Source organism: Mobula birostris, chromosome 32, assembly GCF_030028105.1.
Source record: "Mobula birostris isolate sMobBir1 chromosome 32, sMobBir1.hap1, whole genome shotgun sequence".
Lineage (NCBI taxonomy): Eukaryota > Metazoa > Chordata > Chondrichthyes > Myliobatiformes > Myliobatidae > Mobula > Mobula birostris.
Genome location: NC_092401.1, coordinates 5,943,355 through 5,962,843, shown reverse-complemented (window position 1 = coordinate 5,962,843; position 19,489 = coordinate 5,943,355). Strand labels below are relative to the sequence as shown.

Below are 19,489 nucleotides of genomic sequence, written 5' to 3'. Positions count from 1 at the left end.
AAAATCCCATTAAAATTAGCCATAACATCAGTAATGTGATAGCCAAGAACAGGTTAATGGTAAATTTAAATCTAAGCACGTTCTCCTGGAAGATAAATTGACCAAACTTTGCATCTTTCACATGTTAATAAAGATGCCACAATTATAAAATCTAAAAAAATTAAGTCCATGACATGTTAGTTGGTTTTCAAAAAACTGTTCTTGTTAACCTTGCTTCTGTCTAATCTCCCAGGTAAGCCCATGCATAGACACTTAACGTTTTGGAGCTCTGATTCGCATTGGTCATCCCTGGGTGACCAGGCTGTCAAGTGCTATTCGATCCAGAGCCGTGTACCCTTCCCTACAAGAACATTACAAATAATTGTCTCTTGTGGCCTTTAATATTGAAAGGGGAATTTAGATATTGGATTGGCCAAAATTTTAATTAAACAATGTAACTGGTTCAGGAACAATCTAGAATTCTATTCATTCCTTGAATATGCTCCATAGCTTGAGAACTTGAGTGGAGAATTTAAAAATTTCACACTATCAGAACATATTTCTCCAAATCACAGTACTAGGTGGCTGACTCTTTCCCAGAGTGGCACAAATTCCACAGCAAAGAGCAGTATCCAGCTGTAATCTTACCAAGGCCACATAACTATATTATCAATTATGTTTGTAAATCTCCATTACAAAGGCTTGTTTACTCAATGTCCACAGAAGTCCAGCTCTATCCCCACTCCAATCCACTGTCAAAAGGCTTGTTTAGTCCCAATAATTACCTGACCTTCTGTTAAATTAAAGCTGCTTCATATTCTGATCAACAAAGCACTTCCAAGTTCTTCCTTGTCCAATCCCCCAAACTCATTTATCTATCCAACACCCATGTTAAAAATCACAATCTCATTTTTATCTTTCAGTCAGCTCCCCCACTAAATCCTAAACGACACTTTTTCTACTGAAGAACCCATCTCTTTACCAAATTTAACACTTTACTGCTACTAGCAATTAATTCTTTGGCTTGGTATACAAATTTTAATTATATTTGATGAAATAGATGTTGTATAGTTTTTTTAAAATTGTGGTATTCAGTTCTTTTCTTTCCCATTTCTCCACTGATGGAATACTTTCTCCAATAATCTGTAGCCTGAGCCAACTCGACCTTTTCACAACTCATTCTCAGCCAGTATTTCAGAGCTATGCAAATTTAACTCTTTCAGTCCCTCAATTTTGGGAACAGGACCCTCAGTGTCTATTCATTTTATTCTACTGCGAACTTTGCTTTGTCAAACATTCATCCTTATCTTCACCAAAAAGGAAAATAGGATTACTCCCATTAAAACCCCTCAAGATTTTCAGCTACCAAATCTTCCCCTAACACTGCTCAATAATGATCCTTGTATCTCCACACAACAATCTCATTCTATAAAATCTCTGCACCCTTCCCAGGTTCTTGCCATCCTTCTTGAATCATGGAGCTATGAATTTAATATTCCAGATATGGTACATAGATTTGAAAGTAAGCATCATAATCCTCTTCTTTGTGTTTGTTACCTTGTCTGGGCACCTTTAGGGATTTTGATGCTTGCTAGACTGGTTGATTTGTCACCTCTCTTTATTCCTTCTTTCTTAAAGCGGTACTGTACAAAGGTACACAAATGTATATGGAAACAACCATCTCCATGAAGTACTTTCTCCACTAACCTTCTGCGCAAGAGCAAACTCCACGTACAGCACCTGTGCTGCTATGTCCGTTCTTTTTGTCACGATGAGTGTACCTCAGCTTTTTCGTCATGGTGCCATCGGAGAGCCGCACCTCAATATTTGGAAGGTCACGCCAGTCAGACCCTGGGGCAAGGGGAATGTGACGCATTCTGCCTGCAACCAAGGCACTCATATCCTGTAGAGGGGGAGGGGAAAAATGGGGATTAGGTTGGGGAGTGGGTGGTGGTGGTGAAGAAAGAAAGAATAATCCGAACAGTTTACATATAGTGATAGGAGAGGCCTTCAGAAATTTGGCATGAGAAATGACTGAAGTCAATGAAGCCAGAGAATTACTTGGCTTCATAATTGTGTGAATATACAAATATGAAAAATATATATTAAGGACAGACCAATATTTCTACAGCATCTTTCAGAATACCCTTTGCATTCAAGGAAAGACATTTGAAACTTCATTAATGTGTAATGACAAATACAGCAGCTAGTTTGCAGTCAGAGCTCCCTACAAATGTAATAGTCATCAGATAATATTTTATAGTTGACAAATAAATATTAGCACCATGGACTCTGATGTTTTATCCAAAAAGAACTCCCTCAACATTGCACCAGGACATTAGCCCGTATTTGTGCTCAAAAATTAAAACTGAAACCACACCTTCAGTCTTGGAGGCAACAGTGCAAGTTACAATTACACAAAACGTTTGTGAGTTAGTCACACTGGTAAAGACTGAAGATGATGAAAAATCTGGAGATAAACAAAGCTGAATTGATTTTAGCTGTTGGCCCAGACTTCACTTCCAACTTGTGCCTGGCCAACAAAGATTGCAAGCTTCTGTAAGTGATACTAATCCTGCAGGAAACTACTGAGATTGTATAAAGCCCTCCTACCTTACAGATATGGTCCCGCAGAATGGGCTGGTATTGTGTGCCCCGAATCTGCCGCTGAAACCAGGACTGCGGTTCTCCATTGTACGAGATTTCCAACGCTGATGCCCCATTGCGAATTTCAGGCAAATCAGACATAGTATCTCTTACAGTGATGGTTCTGTATGGAGCAGACTTCGTCCTGTGAAAGATTAATTTCTAATGTCATTTCACATCAGCTATAATATTAGATAAAGCTCCCACAGTTCATTTGGTATCTGCATCATATGGCCTGGTACTGGACCCTTCAAATCACAAGATCTCAGGTGCAACTAGCATCCAAGGTTAAAATCAATCATCTTCAGCCAAGAGACAGTGAATCGTACAATAGGAGTTCCAGGAGGTAATAATGTGATGTTACATATTTGCAGAATAGAAGTTGTTCAAATATATTGCATTTTCTAAAAGATTACATTTCCTTTTTTAAAGTTCAAAGTAAATTATCTTAGTTTGCACAGTGCCTATAATAAGTACTCACCACCCCACTGGAAGTTTTTATGTTTTAATATATTACAACACTGAATCACTGTGGATTTAATTTGGCTTTTTTTGAGACTGATCAACAGAAAAAGACTCTTCATGTTGAAGTGTAAGTCACATAATTAGTTAAATGGAGATCACCTGTGTGCAGTCAAGGTGTTTCAATTGATTGTAGTAAAAATACACCTGGATCTGCACGATCCAACTGCTGGTGAGTCAGTATCCTGGCGTGAAGTCAAAAGAACACTCCAAGCAACTTCGTGAAAAGGTTATTGAAAAGCACAAGTCAGGAGCTGAACACTAGAACATTTCCAAGTCACTGAATATCCCTTGCAGTACAGTTAAATCAATCATCAAGAAATGAAAAGAACATGGCACAGCTGTAGATCTGCCTAGAGCAGGCCGTCCTCAAAAACCGAGTGTCCATGCAAGAAGGTGACTAGTGAGGAAGGCCACCACCGATAACTTTGGAGTTACAGGATTCAATGGCTAAGATGGGAGAGACTGCACATACAATTGTTGCTCAGGTGCTTCACCAGACACAGGTTTATGGGAGAGTGGTAAAGACAAAGCCGCTATTGAAAAAACTCACATGAAATCTCGGTTGGTTTGTTGCAAGGCATGTGGGAGACTCTGAGGTCAGCTGGAAGAATGTTCCATGGTCTGATGAAACCGAAATTGAGCTTTTTAGCCATCAGACTAAATGCTATGTTTTGCATAAGCCAAACACCACACATCATCAAAAACACACCACTCCTGTGATGCATGGTGATGGCTGCATCATACTGTGGAGATACTTCACTACAGCAGGCCCTGGAAGGCTTGTGAAGGTAGAGGGTAAAATGAATGCAGCAAATTACAGGAAAAATCTGATGGAGCCTTCAAGAGAACTGTGACTTGGACGATTTGTTTTCCAGCAAGACTGACCCCAAGCATAAAGCCAAAGCTACAGGGGTTTTAAAAACAATAAAGTTATTGTCCTGAAGTGGCTGAGTCAGAGTTCAAACCAAAATCCCATTGCAAATTTCTGGCTGGATTTGATAAGGACTGTTTATTCACGATCCCCCTGCAATCTGACAGAGCTTGAGCAGTTTTGTAAAAGAATGGGGAAAAATTGCAGTGTCCAGATGTGTAAGGCTGATAGAGACCCATCCACACAGACTCAAGACTATAATTGCTGCTAAATACTGACAAAGAGGAGTGAATACTTATGCAATTATTTTGTGCTTTATATTTGTAATTAATTTAAATCACTTTGTAGAGATCTGTTTTCACTGACACAACTCTTTTCTGTTTGATCAGTGTCAAAAAGCCACTGTGATTCAATGTAGTAAAACAATAAGATCATGAAAACTTATTTCCAAGGGGGCCAATACTTTGTACATGCACTGTAGGTTATCATATACCACCCTGAGTGATTAATTTTTTTGCTGGCAATCACAGTAAATACAAGAAACACAATAGAATTCATGAACCCAACAGGGCTGACAACAAACAATGTGCAAAAAAGGAGAAACAAAATAAATAATAAGCAATAACTGTCAAGAACACGAGATGAAGACTCCTTGAAACTGAGACAATAGGTTGTGGGAACAATTAAGTGATGAGGGCAAGTGATGTTGAGTGAAGTTATCCTGTCTGGTTCAAGGCTAAAGGAGTCAGCAGGTTGGAAGAATGCAAGGTTATCTTATGAAAAGAAATTGAGGTGGGTTAATAGCATAAGAGTTATTTACACCGATGGGTAGTGGTGAGAGGGGATGAAAACCTAAGGTTAAATCTCAGATATTAAATGTATTCAAGCCTAAGATTTTTAAACTATAGTGAATTCAGGGTTTGTGGGCTCTGTGTAAGAAGTAGTGTTGATGCCAAAGATCAGAACAACCATCTTATTGAAAAGCAGAACACGTTTGCCCTTTTTTATGTCTGCCAGTTAACCCCCTACTGAAAAAGTGTGCATTGATAAGTCGCACCTAACTAAGTGCAGTTGAACTGCCTTTAATGTTCACCATCAAGATGAATAAAAATTGGCTTGTTGGAGTAGTAAATGAAAGGCGAGTACCACTAAAGGTAATTTAAGAGCAAGTAGCAGCATCTTTGAGAGGGGAACAGTAATGGCCAAATGAACAAAGATTCAGCAGAGTACATATTAGAGAGTGCAGAGGATGTGGTCAGGGCTGGAGAAGTTTAGAAAGGTTAACTAAATTGGATATGACTACTTTGGAATAGAAACAACTATAAGGAGGATTAAATGGATGTATGTAAGATCACAAGAGCCTAAAGAGGTGTCAGTAACCAAGGCCATAGATTAATATCGCCTGTAGAAGAAACAGAAAAAAATCATCTTGTTCAGAGAATTATGGGGGGGGGCGGGGGGGGTCTGGAATTCACTGCCTTACCGGATAGGTAAGAAAACTCATCACATTCAATAAGAATTCCATTGAGCAGTTGATGAACCATGACCTATGGGTGAGCAGGCAGGGGGTGCATGGATTAAAGAGATGTGAAACAAGATGTCTCTTTAGAGATGACATGATTTTACCTGGTAATGTTGCTGACAAACTTCTTATCATCCACTGCAACACTGAGCTGGCAGGCTCTTGGAGCAAATACATGCAAAGGTTCTGGGAAGAGTGGCAGCTTTTCTCCAGGGGCAGCGGCCAGAACGATAGCTCTCCGACGGGTCTGGGCAACTCCATACTGACCAGCCTGATCAAATAAAAAACATTAGGGAGAGGTCAAAGAGAAGCAGTTTAATTATTGAGAACTTCTAAAACGCTCAGCATCACCGAGCTTCAACAATTGTATTCAGAGAGGGGATTAACCCACACCCTCCTATTCCACAGGAGTCAAGCTGCTACACAATATAAAAAGAACTACTCAGAATAACAAGGACAGGCAGGGTCTGTAAACATAGACATGGGTAAGATCCCCACTTTTAAGCATCTCAAGGATTAGACAGCCCCCAGGTTATCCAAGGATTCAGCAGTCTGTAATCTGATTTTTCTGTATTTCTTTATAGTGAGCAACATCTCATTCTAAAGTACTTACTACAATTCATATTAAAATCGATGAATAATTATTATTGTTACCCATAATTAAGCGAATGGAACATGTACTGCTTCCAGTCATTAATGATCACCTGAAACATTTTATCACTGGCTTGAAAAATGCTTTAGAAGTGTATGGGAGAATGTGTGTTAAGACAGTTTTCATACCTCATTTGTAACCCGAGGAGCCCCTGTACATTCATTCACAGGATGACAGAATTTATTGTCCATCCCTAATTGCCACGGAGTTAATTAGCTTGTTGGGTGATTTCAAAGGCAATTAAAAATCAAGCACATTAATGGGTCAGACCAGCCAAGAATGTCAGATTTCTTTTACTAAGGCTAGTCCACACTACGCCGGATAATTTTGAAAACGCTGGTTTCGAGTAAAAATGACAGGTGTCCACACTAAGCGTTTTGCAAAATATCACTGTCCACATTAGACGGCTATTTGGGCAAATCTCCTCCTACTGGGCATGCGCAGGACACACAGAAAACAAGCAAAGAAGAAACAGTATACTTGGTGCGCATTTGTCCAGTTACAGAGTAGAAAAACTTAAAAGGAATTGCTCATGGCTCTCGTGCAGGAGGACTTAAAACTAAAAAAAAACAAATACTGGAGTGTATGGAGGCAACCAACAGGGGGTTCACGGACAGTATGACCCGGCTGACGACGAACATTGAAAAACTGACTAACTCTGTTGCATTAATAAAGCACCTTGTTAAATATATAAAACATGTCTGCATCAGTGTTATCGTATTTCCATACAATGTTACATTAGGCTGTTACACATCTATTGTCAAAGTACTTGCATAAATAAGTAAACCATCTTCACACAAGCAAGGACAGAAAACAGGGCAAAGTGAGAATACTTATTTATTCAGTAAGCTATGGGTCAAAGTATTTGGTGAGTACATTTCTAACTCTTCTGGCTTCAGTCTCATTGCCGTCTGTTCTGAAATCGTTAGGTTCTGCGAAGCACAGAATCAAATATCGCTGTGATGATTGTATGCTCTAGTATCAATTGTTTGGCGACAATAAAGTAGTAATAATAATAAGAAGAAAACAATGAAATGCTGGGCTGCTGCCATCTGTTCTGGCACGTCATGACAGCGGTCTTAAAAAGCTCCGGTTACCCCGTACACACGGCAACAGACATTAGGCATTTTCAAATATATTCATTCTGGAGACAGTTTCTGAAAATCTCCATTTTCGGGGGATGAAAACGCCATTTTAGTGTGGACAGAGAGTCAAAACGAAGAGAAAAGGCTTCGTTTTCAAAATTATCCGGCGTAGTGTGGACGTAGCCTAAGGCACTGATGAATATGGGATTTTACAGCAATCTGGTTGTCTCATGGACGCAGTGACATTGTGATTAAGTCACAAAGTTATTTTAGTGTACAGTGGATTTCCATTAATTGGGACACATTGGAACCAGTACATTTTGGTCCACTTAGCCAAAGTTTCATGGAAATAGATAAAAAGGTATAAAAAAAAGACAAACTGAGTAATAAATTTGTATGTAAATGAAATACAGAACAAACAAACACCAATAGCATTACAGTACTATAAAACTCTGTACAAGTTCCTGATAGTTGTCAATGGAGCAATTCATCCAATATACACAATGAACAAAATCAACACACATCCAGTGTCGATAATGGGCTGCCTTCATATAATGTTATCAATGACTGTATCCTCTAGATATTGATTTTCACTGTAACATTCAAGATGACTGTCGATACCTTCAAATTTGAAATTCCTAACTTGTAGTAAAATCATTTCTATTTCACTCCCAGCCAATTCTTGAAACTCCTCAAAGCCTGACCACTAGAAACTGCAGTGAGCAAAGCAGTTCTGAACTGTCTTGCTGTTGATCTCTTGCCAACTATTATTGACAAAAATCACTGCTCTGCTTTATAACACCAACACTCGCAACTGATGCCAGTTAGACCTTGTTTGGCAACAGTCTCCTGTTCCAAATAAGCACAGCACTGATTAACTGGAATCCACTTAAATTATTAATTTAATTAATAATTAAATTAATTATTTAATTTAAATTGTTAGCATGTGGTTTGATCCCACAGTCCCAGAGCACTTGACCACAATGGGCAAATATGCACATGAAGAGATGGTATCCAAAATTAGAATTAGAATTATTGATTTTGTGTTAGAACATACTCATAACATTGGACAGACAAGAAGCGTCTTGCTATTTTCTAGGCTCGCCAATGAAGGAGCAACACTGGCGCTGTGGAAGTGCAGCTCAACAGGAAAGTGCAATAACCACAGTGATAGGAATCCTTGTCAAACAGCACACCAGATCAAACAGATCATCTTACTCAGTGACAAATACCCGAATAATTCAAGAACATATGTTTTCAATTCACTTTTTTTAGTCCAGTACACGCAAGGGAATTTCAGAAATGCAAAATCAGTAATTTAACAGTCTCACACTGGGAAACATCATATTTAAGTTACTGGGTATGAATGGGTTCTGTAAAAAAAACATTCTGCTAGTACATAGGCAGAAAAAGAGAAGCTCACCTGCAGCACACCAAACGTGCACTGGTAGCCCATTCGCACAAGACACCGTAGAGTTAGCTTCAAAACCATAGAGCGCTTGAATGATACAAAGTTCCTCACATTTTCCAGAAGGAAAAACCTGGGCCGGTAATAGTCACAATAGCTGTAAGATGCAAAAATAAATGCGATTTTAAAAGTTGAGTACAAGAAACAAGTCTGAAAGTAAACCACCTCAGTAATCACCCAAGGAGGATGAAAAGAAATATGTCAGCTCTTAGCTTCCATTTCTGAAAATTAGGCAAAAACAAGCAAGTTCTTTTTATCAGAAGTGGTTGCACTGTGGGGGAACTAAGATGACAATAATATCTTCAACAACGTATTAAATAACAAGAATACAGTCAACCAACCAAGTTTTCTTTTTACAAAATCAAATCTGATCCAACTAATACTCCAGTCATTGTAGCTTTCCAGAACAGAGTACAAGGTTGAAAAAGAGCCTTAGAAGTCATTTCCTTGCAAACACTTTCCCAATTGATCCTTTAAATAATTTATGACCTCAGAAACATAGCCCAAAACTTGCAATTGATTTATATACCAAAATAAGGTGCATCATTCTGTAATTAATAAAAAGTCATTTCTATTGCCCCTTTGAAGAGATCCCAGGATCTAATAAATTTTTTAAAAATGTGATTGTGTAATACCTGTATAACAATTTCCTCAGCAGTTTCAAACAAACAGCAAATTATATCAGCCAGAAGTGCAAGGAATAAATATTAGCCAACAGACATTGTGCAGTGGGATCCCTGGAGATCAGAGGGGGAGTCTCAGCTTTATTGTGTCATCAGAAAAGCAACGCTTCCATCAGTGGAATAACTCAGCACTGTACAAGTCAAGAGCCTGGACAATGGGACCCCAACCCAACTTCTGATTCTGCTAGGAGTGCTGCCTACCGACCCATGATTTACATTGATCTGCTTGACTGGTTAATCAATGAATAATGGAGATTACTGAAACAAACGTTCCATTAGATATACATAGGTCCATCAACTAGTACACTGACCTGAGATAAGAGACTACAAGGGAATTCTTGAATTTAGAGTATGTGCGAGAATTGAAGCGATTCATTCCACTAAAGCCCTGGCACGGAGGGCCACCACAAAGCAATTCCACATCGCCCTTTTGTGGCAGTTTCTGTCCCAGTGAGTTGGTCTTCTCCCCAGCCATGACAAGTTTCAAGAGAACGTTGCAGTCCTCAGTGAAGACGGTTGCACCAGGATTGTTCAAGCGGAAGGCTTGGGCTGCTGGATCCCACATCTCAATGGCCCAAAGGGTTTCTGACAGACCTGTGCACAAAGGACAATTATTTTCATGCTGTATTTTATGATTAAAGAACATCAGTGCACATGAAGTGGCCATTTACTTACTCTACACACAGTAACTTAAGAGCTGAACTGCAAAAGTTCACATATACATTGATTGGCTTCAGCAATGTTAATTTCCAGGTTGAGTTATTCTAAATCCTGTTTTCAGTATCCAAGTGTGTGGGGTAGGGTGCTTTACAAATTATCAGGTCTACTAAGATTTACAATCTAAAACTGGGCAGCAGTGTGCTGTGCAATTAGAATGCAAAGAATTGAATATAGGTAAGAGTGTGAAGAATGGAATATAATGTGGTTAAACAAAAGTTTTTAAAAAAAACGATGTGACTGAAGTATACAAAATAAGTGACCAAGTACATCAAGTAATTAGGAACAGAAAAAGTGTGTTGGCCTTTTTGCTGGATGATTACAAGAGCAGACATCTTGCTCCAATTATATAAAACCATGATGTGACCACATCTGGAAATACTGTGTACATAGGTTTGGTTGGCCATAGAAAAAAAAATAAACTTGGAATATATAAAATGCACCCAAAGTTCAACAGACTGATTCCTGGATGGTGTATTTGTCATACAAAGACAGACACAGATGACTCAGGGTAACCCTTGTATTCTCAAGATTAGGAGAATGAGAGACGATCTCAATAAAGTGTAAAAAAATTCTTATGGAACTTGGGAAGGTAGATTTTTGTTGGCCTTTCTTCTGGTTGAGATGTCTAAAACCAGGGATCAAAGTTGCAACAGAGTGTTTAGGCCAATCAGGGTTGAGGTAAAAAAAAATGTCCTCACCAAGAGGGCAGTCAACTTTGGAATTTCACTACTTAGATAACTGTGGTGATTACATACCTGCTGAATAGAAATTTGATTAGCCTTTTGATATTAAGGGAATCATGAGACATGGGGTTAGTTCACTTCATCCTTGCTAAACGAACCTGCCTGATGGAATCCTTCGGACAGCCCACCACAGCCTGAGAAAACATCAAGGCTGCGAAGTTTCTCAAATTTGTTGTCTATAACTTCTGGTTCAGTTTGTTCAGATTCTGTTGTAGATTTTGCCTTTCCTTTGCCTGTAAACAAACAGAAGTAAACAGCTGCTTTTGATAAAATCCTACAGATGCAACCTTAATTATCCCGGATTTCTGAGTCCAATCAGTACAGGATGACTTACCCCTCTCTACAATCCATCACGAGTCATTCACATTAATTGTTACTTCAACCAAATCACTATTCCCAAAAGGTGAACTTGTACTGAAGATATGTCAGATTATTTAATTATAGGGATATTGAACACAGGCAATTGCAATGTCTTCAATCTCCACAAAACCAAAAGCAGTAATTAGCCGGGTTAATCTCTTGCCATTGTGCACTATAGGTATATGTCCAACCATCACACCAAAACTAACACCCAGGATTAGTCAGCAGCACAGACAGAAATAAACTTGACATTCTAAACTTGATTCCCAATTGAAGTCTCTGCACAAACTAGAAATCAGGCAAATAAGCAAAATTAAAGTTGAAGTTTGAAATAAAATTAGAAAATGCTGGAAAAACTTAGGTCAAATGTGTAATTTCTCATTAGATCATCTTCCTCTCCCATTATCATTCCACAGAGAATGCTTTATCTATGGCATTCTGGTCCAGTCATTCATTTCCTCATCACCCTACCCTTCCACCTTCGTCCTCCTCATTGTACCTTCCCACACAAAATGTAACATTTATTCTTAAATTTCCTCCCTTCCCACCACCATGACCAAAACTCTCCATCCCAGTTTAAGTCGGTGTAGTCAATACTAATGAATTGCATTGAACTGCTGCTGCTAAGTTAACAAATTTCATGTCACATGCTGGTGATAATAAACCCTATTCTGATGTTTTCCTTTGCATTAGGAAAAGCAAATGCAGATGAGAGTTACTTCTGTAGAACACCTGTGTTCAGTTTGCAAGGCAAACACAAGCTTCCAGTTGTCTATCACTTTAACTCTCGACTTCTTCCTTTGGCCTCCCTCAACTTTTCCAAGAAAGTTAAGCACAAACTTGAGTAACAGCAACTGGTATTCCAATTTTGCATATCACGTCCTTGAGTCATACAGCACTACTACACAGAAGAGGCCTTTCAGCTGATCTAGTGCTGAATATTCTGCCTAGTCCCATCCACAGCCCTCCATACCCCTACCATCCATACACTTAACCTAACTTACCTTAAATGTTCCAGTTGAACCAGCATCCTACACTTCTGCTGGCAGCTCATTCCACACTCTCACCACCCCGAGTGAAGAAGCTCCCTCTTAAATATTTCACCTTCCGCCTTAACCTATGACCTCTAGTTCGAGTCTCACCCAACCTCAGTGAAAAAAAGTCCATTTGCATTCAATTTTTGTCCATGAAACACCTCAATTTTTCATACCTCTATCAAATCTTCCCTCATTCTCCTATGCTTCATGGAATCTATTCTATCCTAATCTATTCAACCTTTCCCGATAACTCAGATCCTCACGTCCCAACATCCTTGTAAATTTTCTCTGCACTCTTTCAATCTTATTGATCTCTTTCCTGTAGGTAGGTGACCAGAATTACACACGATACTCCAATGTCCCCAGATCCCTTTGTTTTAATGCACTCCTCAATGCCCTACCATTCACTGTGCAAGTTCTACCCTGATTTGTCCTCCCAAAGTAGAACACCTCACACTTGTCTGCATTAAATTCAATCTGCCATTTTTCAATCCGGTCCAGATCCTGCTGAAAGCTTTGAAAGCCTTCCCAGCTGCCCACTACACCCTTAATCTAGGTATCATCTGCAACTGCCAATCTAATTTACCACATTATCATCCAGATGTGGATTAGGGATTCAGCAATAAATAAAATTTAATCAGCCATTCCAGTATCACCCGTCATTCTAATACTCTCCTCTTCAGATTTACACTTCCTCCAAACAACTTTTATCAAATTCTTTCAACCAGCATAATCACCACCATTTGTATCATTTAATCTCTCCTGGTCTTTGCCCCTACAGACTTACACTGCGACATAAAACTTGTTTCGTGTTTTATTTTAAACTTTTCACAGTACTGATGGAAGTGCATCAACCTGCAAGATTACATTTGTAAAGTCACTAATCAGTAATATTGCAAATGACCAGCAAGCTCCAAACACCTTACCTTTGCCTTTCCCTTTACCCTTGCCTTTGTTGGCTGAGCTGCGGGCATGGTTTGGGGGATCTTCAAAGGATTTCATCTTTGCATTGTAGGCCTGTGAATTAACGACAAGTAGATGTTTTGATATCCATGTCTACCTAAAATGGACACCAATTTAGCACAAGATGATATGATGTTGACCAGAAAATAGAACTTTGTCTAAAATACACCATGATACATAGTAATGGGAGATGGTATACTATGAACATCTAGAAGTGGATTTGCATTGTGTTGAATGCAGCGATATGAAGGGAGTTATTAGCACAACCTGTGTAACCATTTTTCACATACCAGGCATCTTTTAGATGATCAGCATTCAGCATCTACGCAAATTGATTACAGAGGCAACTTATTTATAATTAGCACCTAGTCAGACCTCTGGATATTTCAAGGCACTTTACAGCCAATCCAGTAGTTCTGATATGTATTCACTGTTAAAATGTTGGAAAGGTGCAGGGCAATCTCTTCACAAATCCTCACCAGCATCAATTAAGTAACAAAAAAGGTGATCATTTATTCCTTAACCAACATATCTTTAAAGTTACTGGAATAGCAGCAGTGGGTTTTATTTTGAAAGGCAACCAAACTTCAGTTTGTCTCATATGTGAAAGCCAAGCAGTTGCTAAAATAAGATGAGGATACAACACAATGGGAATGAAGCAATACCACAAAGCAGGTTTTGTTTTTGTACTTATGGGTAATTCTGAATTATGGAATCCAACAGAATACAAAGTTCAATTTGACATAAGGAACGTTATTTTCAAAAATTCCAGTGTTAATTGTATTGTTTTCCTGCCACCTGTATCGACAACCATTAAAAAATGAATTATATATCTAATCAAAATATTTTCTATTAGATCTTACTTCTAAGAAATAGAATCTGTCTGGGCCTCCAGCACAGTATTCCTGAATGGACATAGAGAGATCTTCACCATATTCTACAGTACAACGTCCTTGGATATCTTTGAAGTCCACAGTAACTTGTTCATCACTCCAGTACAACAGGTTGATATCAGTGTGGTAACTAGCTTTAAGGCCCTTGTGTGTGTTCTCAGCCCTGTAAGAAAAACCATCAATCAATGCACCCTAACTCTCCAAGAAATGCAAAGTTCAAAGTAAATTTACTTTCAAAGTACAATAACATCACCATATACGACCCTGAGATTCATTTTCTTGCAGGCATACTGCCTAAGTCCCTAACAGTGGGCTCGTTGGACTGTAAAGCCTGTTACTGTGCTGTATCTCTAAATAAAAACCAGCCATGACTGAGTGGCAGAGTAGACTCGATGGGCAAATGGCCCAGTTCTGCTCCTTAGTCTCACGGCCTTACGAAACTGATTGATTAGTTAACAAAACGAACAGAGAATGCAAACAGAATTACTTGCTGCAGGCTGGTACCGAGGAGTTCTACTCACCTATAGAATTTATTGATTCGTAGCTTAATATCCGCTTCATTGGGCTTTCCGTTGCTACGCTTGAGACAGAAGATTTCTTGAATGCGGCCAATTCGGAACGGTTCGGGAATATCAAGGTTGCTGCCTTTGATATAATCAGATGACTTGCGATAGTACTCAGGGTAAAGGTCCTCATCCACATCATCTTTTTTTATTGGTCGCTTGCCAGGACTGGATGGTTTAACACTGAAGACAAGACACCCATAGTGGATAGTTATTACAGATGAACCATTAATGGAGACAAAGAACGGGGAGAAACTGATTTGCGTATGAAATTCCTTCCTTGGTCATGCTTGCTTGTTTGTACGCTTTGGTCTTGTTATTCATGCAGGGTGGGGCAAGGACCTCCCACATAACAAACCCCCCCCCCCCACAAATAAAGGTATTTAATACATTGCACTCAACACATCCTTAATATGCCCCATAATCTAAAAATATTAACACATTTCTTGATAACGATATTGGCTAGGCACACTACTTCCATTGAAACTTAAGCATTGATGTGTTTTGAAATCACAAGGTTAAGCAGTACAAGCACAGTGCTCTCTATTAGAACACTGCAACAAGATATTGATAAAATTTATCTGCATTTTCAAGACTATGACTAAGAATGGTGAATGTTTGCGTACACATACTTGGGATAACTATTGTTTGCAGGGGCGCCGTGGTAGTGTAGCAGTCAGCACAATGCTATCACACCTCGGGATGGAGTTCAATCCCAGCATCCTCCAATCCCCCCCCTTCCCCCCACCTGCGGAGGCTCCAGTTTCCTCTCACAGTCCAAAGCCGTACTAGGCAGGTTAACTGGTCATTGTAAATTGTCCTGTAATTAGGTTGGAGTTAAACTAGAGATGCCGGGTGGCGTGGCTTGAACAGCCAGAAAGGCTCATCCCGTATCTCTAAATAAAATAACAAATCAACATGAAAACAGAAATGGACAAGAAAACTCAGTAGGCCACACAGCATCTATGGACAGAATCAATTTGTATTACTGATTTTTCATGACAAGTTAGAACTTAACTGAGACAAAAATGAAAGGATATAAAAGAAATGTGTGATAGCATAGAAAACCAGAGAATCATTGGATGATGCTATGAGATGAAAGGGATACAGAAAAAAAAATTACCTCGGGGTTGCAAATTAAAATGGTAGAATAATAAAGAATCATGAGAAACCCAACAGAGGAAGTATCATCCATAATATGAATGTGTATGGATTTAACTGCTAATCATTGAAAAAGATCCACTTGGTAGAAAACTTCTTAGTTATAAACTTCATAATGTCAAAGAAATGATGTCCCTTAAGAATATATTTTTCATAATACAAGTATTTTAGTCTACCAAGTAATAAGAGTTACCTGAGGACATAAGAACATGCGAGTCAGTGGGAAACCATGAGGATGGCAGAATGGAACATTAAAATACAGAGGGCAATGCAGACATTGGTTAAATGCAGTTTATTAGAAATTTAAATATTTCAAAACGATCTCCAAATCAAATTAAAACTTGGGGTGGCATGGTATAGCACAAACGCTTTATAGTAATTGGACCGGGTTCAAACCCACCGCTGCCTGTAAAGAGTGTGTACGTCCTCTCCACGACTCTATGGGTTTTCTCCCACAATATAACGGATGGTAGGTTAATTGGCTATTGTAAACTGTCCCAGCATTAGGCTAGGGTTTAATTGGGAGTTGCTGGGTAGCGTGTCTCGATGGGCTGGAAAGACCGATTCCATGTTGTATCTCAATAAAAAAAAAACAGATTATTAATCTAATCCCAAATCACGCAATACTAAAACATGTATTTACTTGGTCACTCCAATTAATCATTTTAGTTTCTTTAAAAATACAAAGTTTTGATCCATAAATTAAAATCACTAACTGCTTCCAGATTAATTGGTCAGAAGTACTAAATTTCTCATTTGATGTGAACTTCCCACCACTGAGTTAGTCCAGTTGTATAGCGTTAGAGTACGATTAGAATACAAGTCTATAGCACCTAACATCAAATAAGTACTGGAGAAATACATTAGAGACACAAAGTATTGCAGATGCTGGAATCTGAAGAAAAATCCAAACCAGCTGGAGGAATTCAGCAGGCTAAGCAGGAACTGTGGTCTGTGCAAAGGGAGGGTTTCACATTGAAACCCTACATTAGTATAAAGCCAGTAAAGGGTACATAGCCAGTATAAAAGGGAGGTGAGAGGAAGGGGCAAAGGTGGTAGATGCCAGGTGGAACCATGTGGGGAAAAGGAATGGGGAGATTTAGAGTCATGGGCTGAAAGGTGATAGCTGACATATAAGGACAAGCAAATGGGCAATAGGAATAGGGTGAAGAGAGAAGAGAGAGTAGGTATCAAAAAGTATGAAGTGGAACCAGATAAGGTTAGTATATTACCTGAATGAGAATGCATCTTGTAGAAGGTAAACACCATCTCCAACTTTATATTGCGTTCCATTCTTAGAAGCCAATGAGTAGAAAACCTTTGAATCGTCCTTTACCTCTAGTGGTTCCAGCACCCGTGGCATTTCTCGCTGTCTGATTTCAGCTAACCGAGCACAGCTGTCACAGAATCTAAGCACCCCGTGCCCCAGAAGAACACAGTTTAAAAAAAGTATAATGGTAATCAATTTAAAAATCTGCATTACAAAATATTTGCAATCAGTAGAACATCTTAAAAGAAATTTTAGTATCTCCATCTAATGCTAGTACAATCTTACGCAAAATACTTGATCAAAGTTATCTTTTCCACCTCAACAATAGGGCTGAGGAAGAGCTTTAAAGGGGATCTGAGAGTTGTTTTTTATTTAAAATATGCATTGATTGGTATCTGGATTCAAGCAAGGTACTTAAGCAGGCAAATGGGATCAATGTAGACGGGCAAAAGTTCAGCATGGAAGTGGTGAGCCTTCTGTGCCGCATTGCTATAACGAGCACAAGTTAGAATTGGAAATAATCTTATCATACAGAAGACAAGTGCACAAATTCAGGAGGTATAAATCATTCATACAAAAACAGAGTCAGGAGTTGTATTGTATTATTTATTTGATAATTAATCCTGGACTGTCACATCAAGACTTCAATATTCTTTGGTCAAATATCTGAACTGAAGTCACCTGTACATTGTGTTTTATAGGACTGCTTTTATATTTATTATGTTTTTTTTATGTTTATTGGGCTATTTTAAGTTGCTTTGGATCTAGAGTAACACTAAACAATTGTGAAGCTTCCACTCTGACCATATTTTGATTTGAGTGGTAAAAGAAACCTCGAGACAATCAAGAGAGTGATTTAAAGAAAGGAAATCAAACCATTTAAGGATTTAACAAGGTCACTGCTGGGAATTGAAGTATTTTGAGCCACTTGGCTAAGTAATGCCCAATCACTGTGTAGATGAAATCCAGGTAAAGAAGCAGACATTTCAAGAACCCTTCAGAATTCTTGCATGAGAACAAACAGAGCATACAGGTATAGCAATCAATCTGGAAAGCAAAAGGGATATTGGGCTTTCCTGTAAGGGGAGTGAAGTACATAAACAGGGAAATACTGCTGCAACTACACAGAGCTTAATGAGGCTGCACTAGGAATACTTACAGTTTTGTGTAATTTAAGAAAGATGTATTTGCCTTGAAAGAAATGCACCGAAGGTTCACTAGAATGAATTTTTAAGGATTAATAGGTTATCTAACAATGGATGAACAGACTGGGATCATGCTTTGAATAAGGGGAAATAATCTCAAGGTAAAGGGTTCGCCTTTAAAGGCTGTGATGAAGAGATATTTCTTCACTCTAACTATGGTGAATCTTTGGAAGCCTCTAATTCCAGAAGACTATGGAAGCAAGAAGAAATCAGTTAAATTTAAGAATGAGATTATGTTTTTGGACTACAATGGGAATCAGATAGGAAACTAGCACAAATGTCAATTTGAGGCCAAACATCAGATCAACCATGTTCTTATTTCAGAATATGTTCAACTCCAGATGTTTTCGTATATTCACCAACACTGCTGATCTCAATGAACCCATAAATGGATTTAGAAAAGAAACTTTATTTCATAAACTCTTGTCTTTAAAGCTCTTGGTATGACATATCCTTAATTAGTTTCTCATCCTTTTCAGTACAACTAGTTTTGGAGAATTAGCTTCCAACATGCTAATTCTAACATGCACTTGCACTCTAAAAGCATTGCAGGGATTGGAAAGGACCATATGATTTCAGCTTAAAGAGCAGAGTTTAAGAAAAAATATGGTTACTAATGAAGGGTCTCCTCAAAACCGCAAAAGAACAATTTTCCTGACTTAAAAATGTGGATCCAAGTTTCAAGACAGACTTGAGAACTGAAATTGAGCTGAATGTTTAAATATACAGTACTGTGCATAAGTCTTGGGCACATAAATAGCTAGGGTGCCTCAGACTTTTACACAGTATATTCGCTCTTTACAGTTACCAAATAAAACTTAATACTACTATGCTAATATATAGCTAAGTCCTCTTATTTCTGTTTTCCAACCTGCTTTTAACCAATAGACAGTCCTGGGTACCCTAGCTATATATGCCAAAAGCTTTTGCACAGTACCGTAGTTCTGAGGAGTGCTGCACTGTTGGAACCACTATTCTTTGAATAATACATTAAATGCGTCCTCCTATTGTCAGGTGACCACAGAAGAGCCCCATGGTACCATTTTAAAGAAATAGGGGAGGCTAGGGTGGGAGCACTTGATCAATCAATATCTTGGGTCTGTATTTATTTCTAATTAACACTGAAATTGAAGATCAGTCATC

At 38.7% G+C, this 19,489-nt stretch overlaps 1 protein-coding gene across 1 annotated transcript in view; it reads right to left on the bottom strand.

The window, feature by feature from the left end:
• Positions 1-19,489, bottom strand: part of dnmt1 (DNA (cytosine-5-)-methyltransferase 1) — a 72,223-nt gene that overhangs the window by 5,026 nt on the left and 47,708 nt on the right. Inside the window, exons 21-30 of the mRNA XM_072248550.1 lie at positions 17,104-17,280; positions 14,669-14,893; positions 14,118-14,310; positions 13,218-13,308; positions 10,993-11,127; positions 9,743-10,025; positions 8,704-8,845; positions 5,648-5,814; positions 2,593-2,770; positions 1,687-1,882 (exon numbers count right to left, since the gene is read on the bottom strand). Coding sequence (XP_072104651.1) covers positions 1,687-1,882; positions 2,593-2,770; positions 5,648-5,814; positions 8,704-8,845; positions 9,743-10,025; positions 10,993-11,127; positions 13,218-13,308; positions 14,118-14,310; positions 14,669-14,893; positions 17,104-17,280 — 1,787 coding nt within the window. The remainder of the gene's footprint in view (positions 1-1,686; positions 1,883-2,592; positions 2,771-5,647; positions 5,815-8,703; positions 8,846-9,742; positions 10,026-10,992; positions 11,128-13,217; positions 13,309-14,117; positions 14,311-14,668; positions 14,894-17,103; positions 17,281-19,489) is intronic.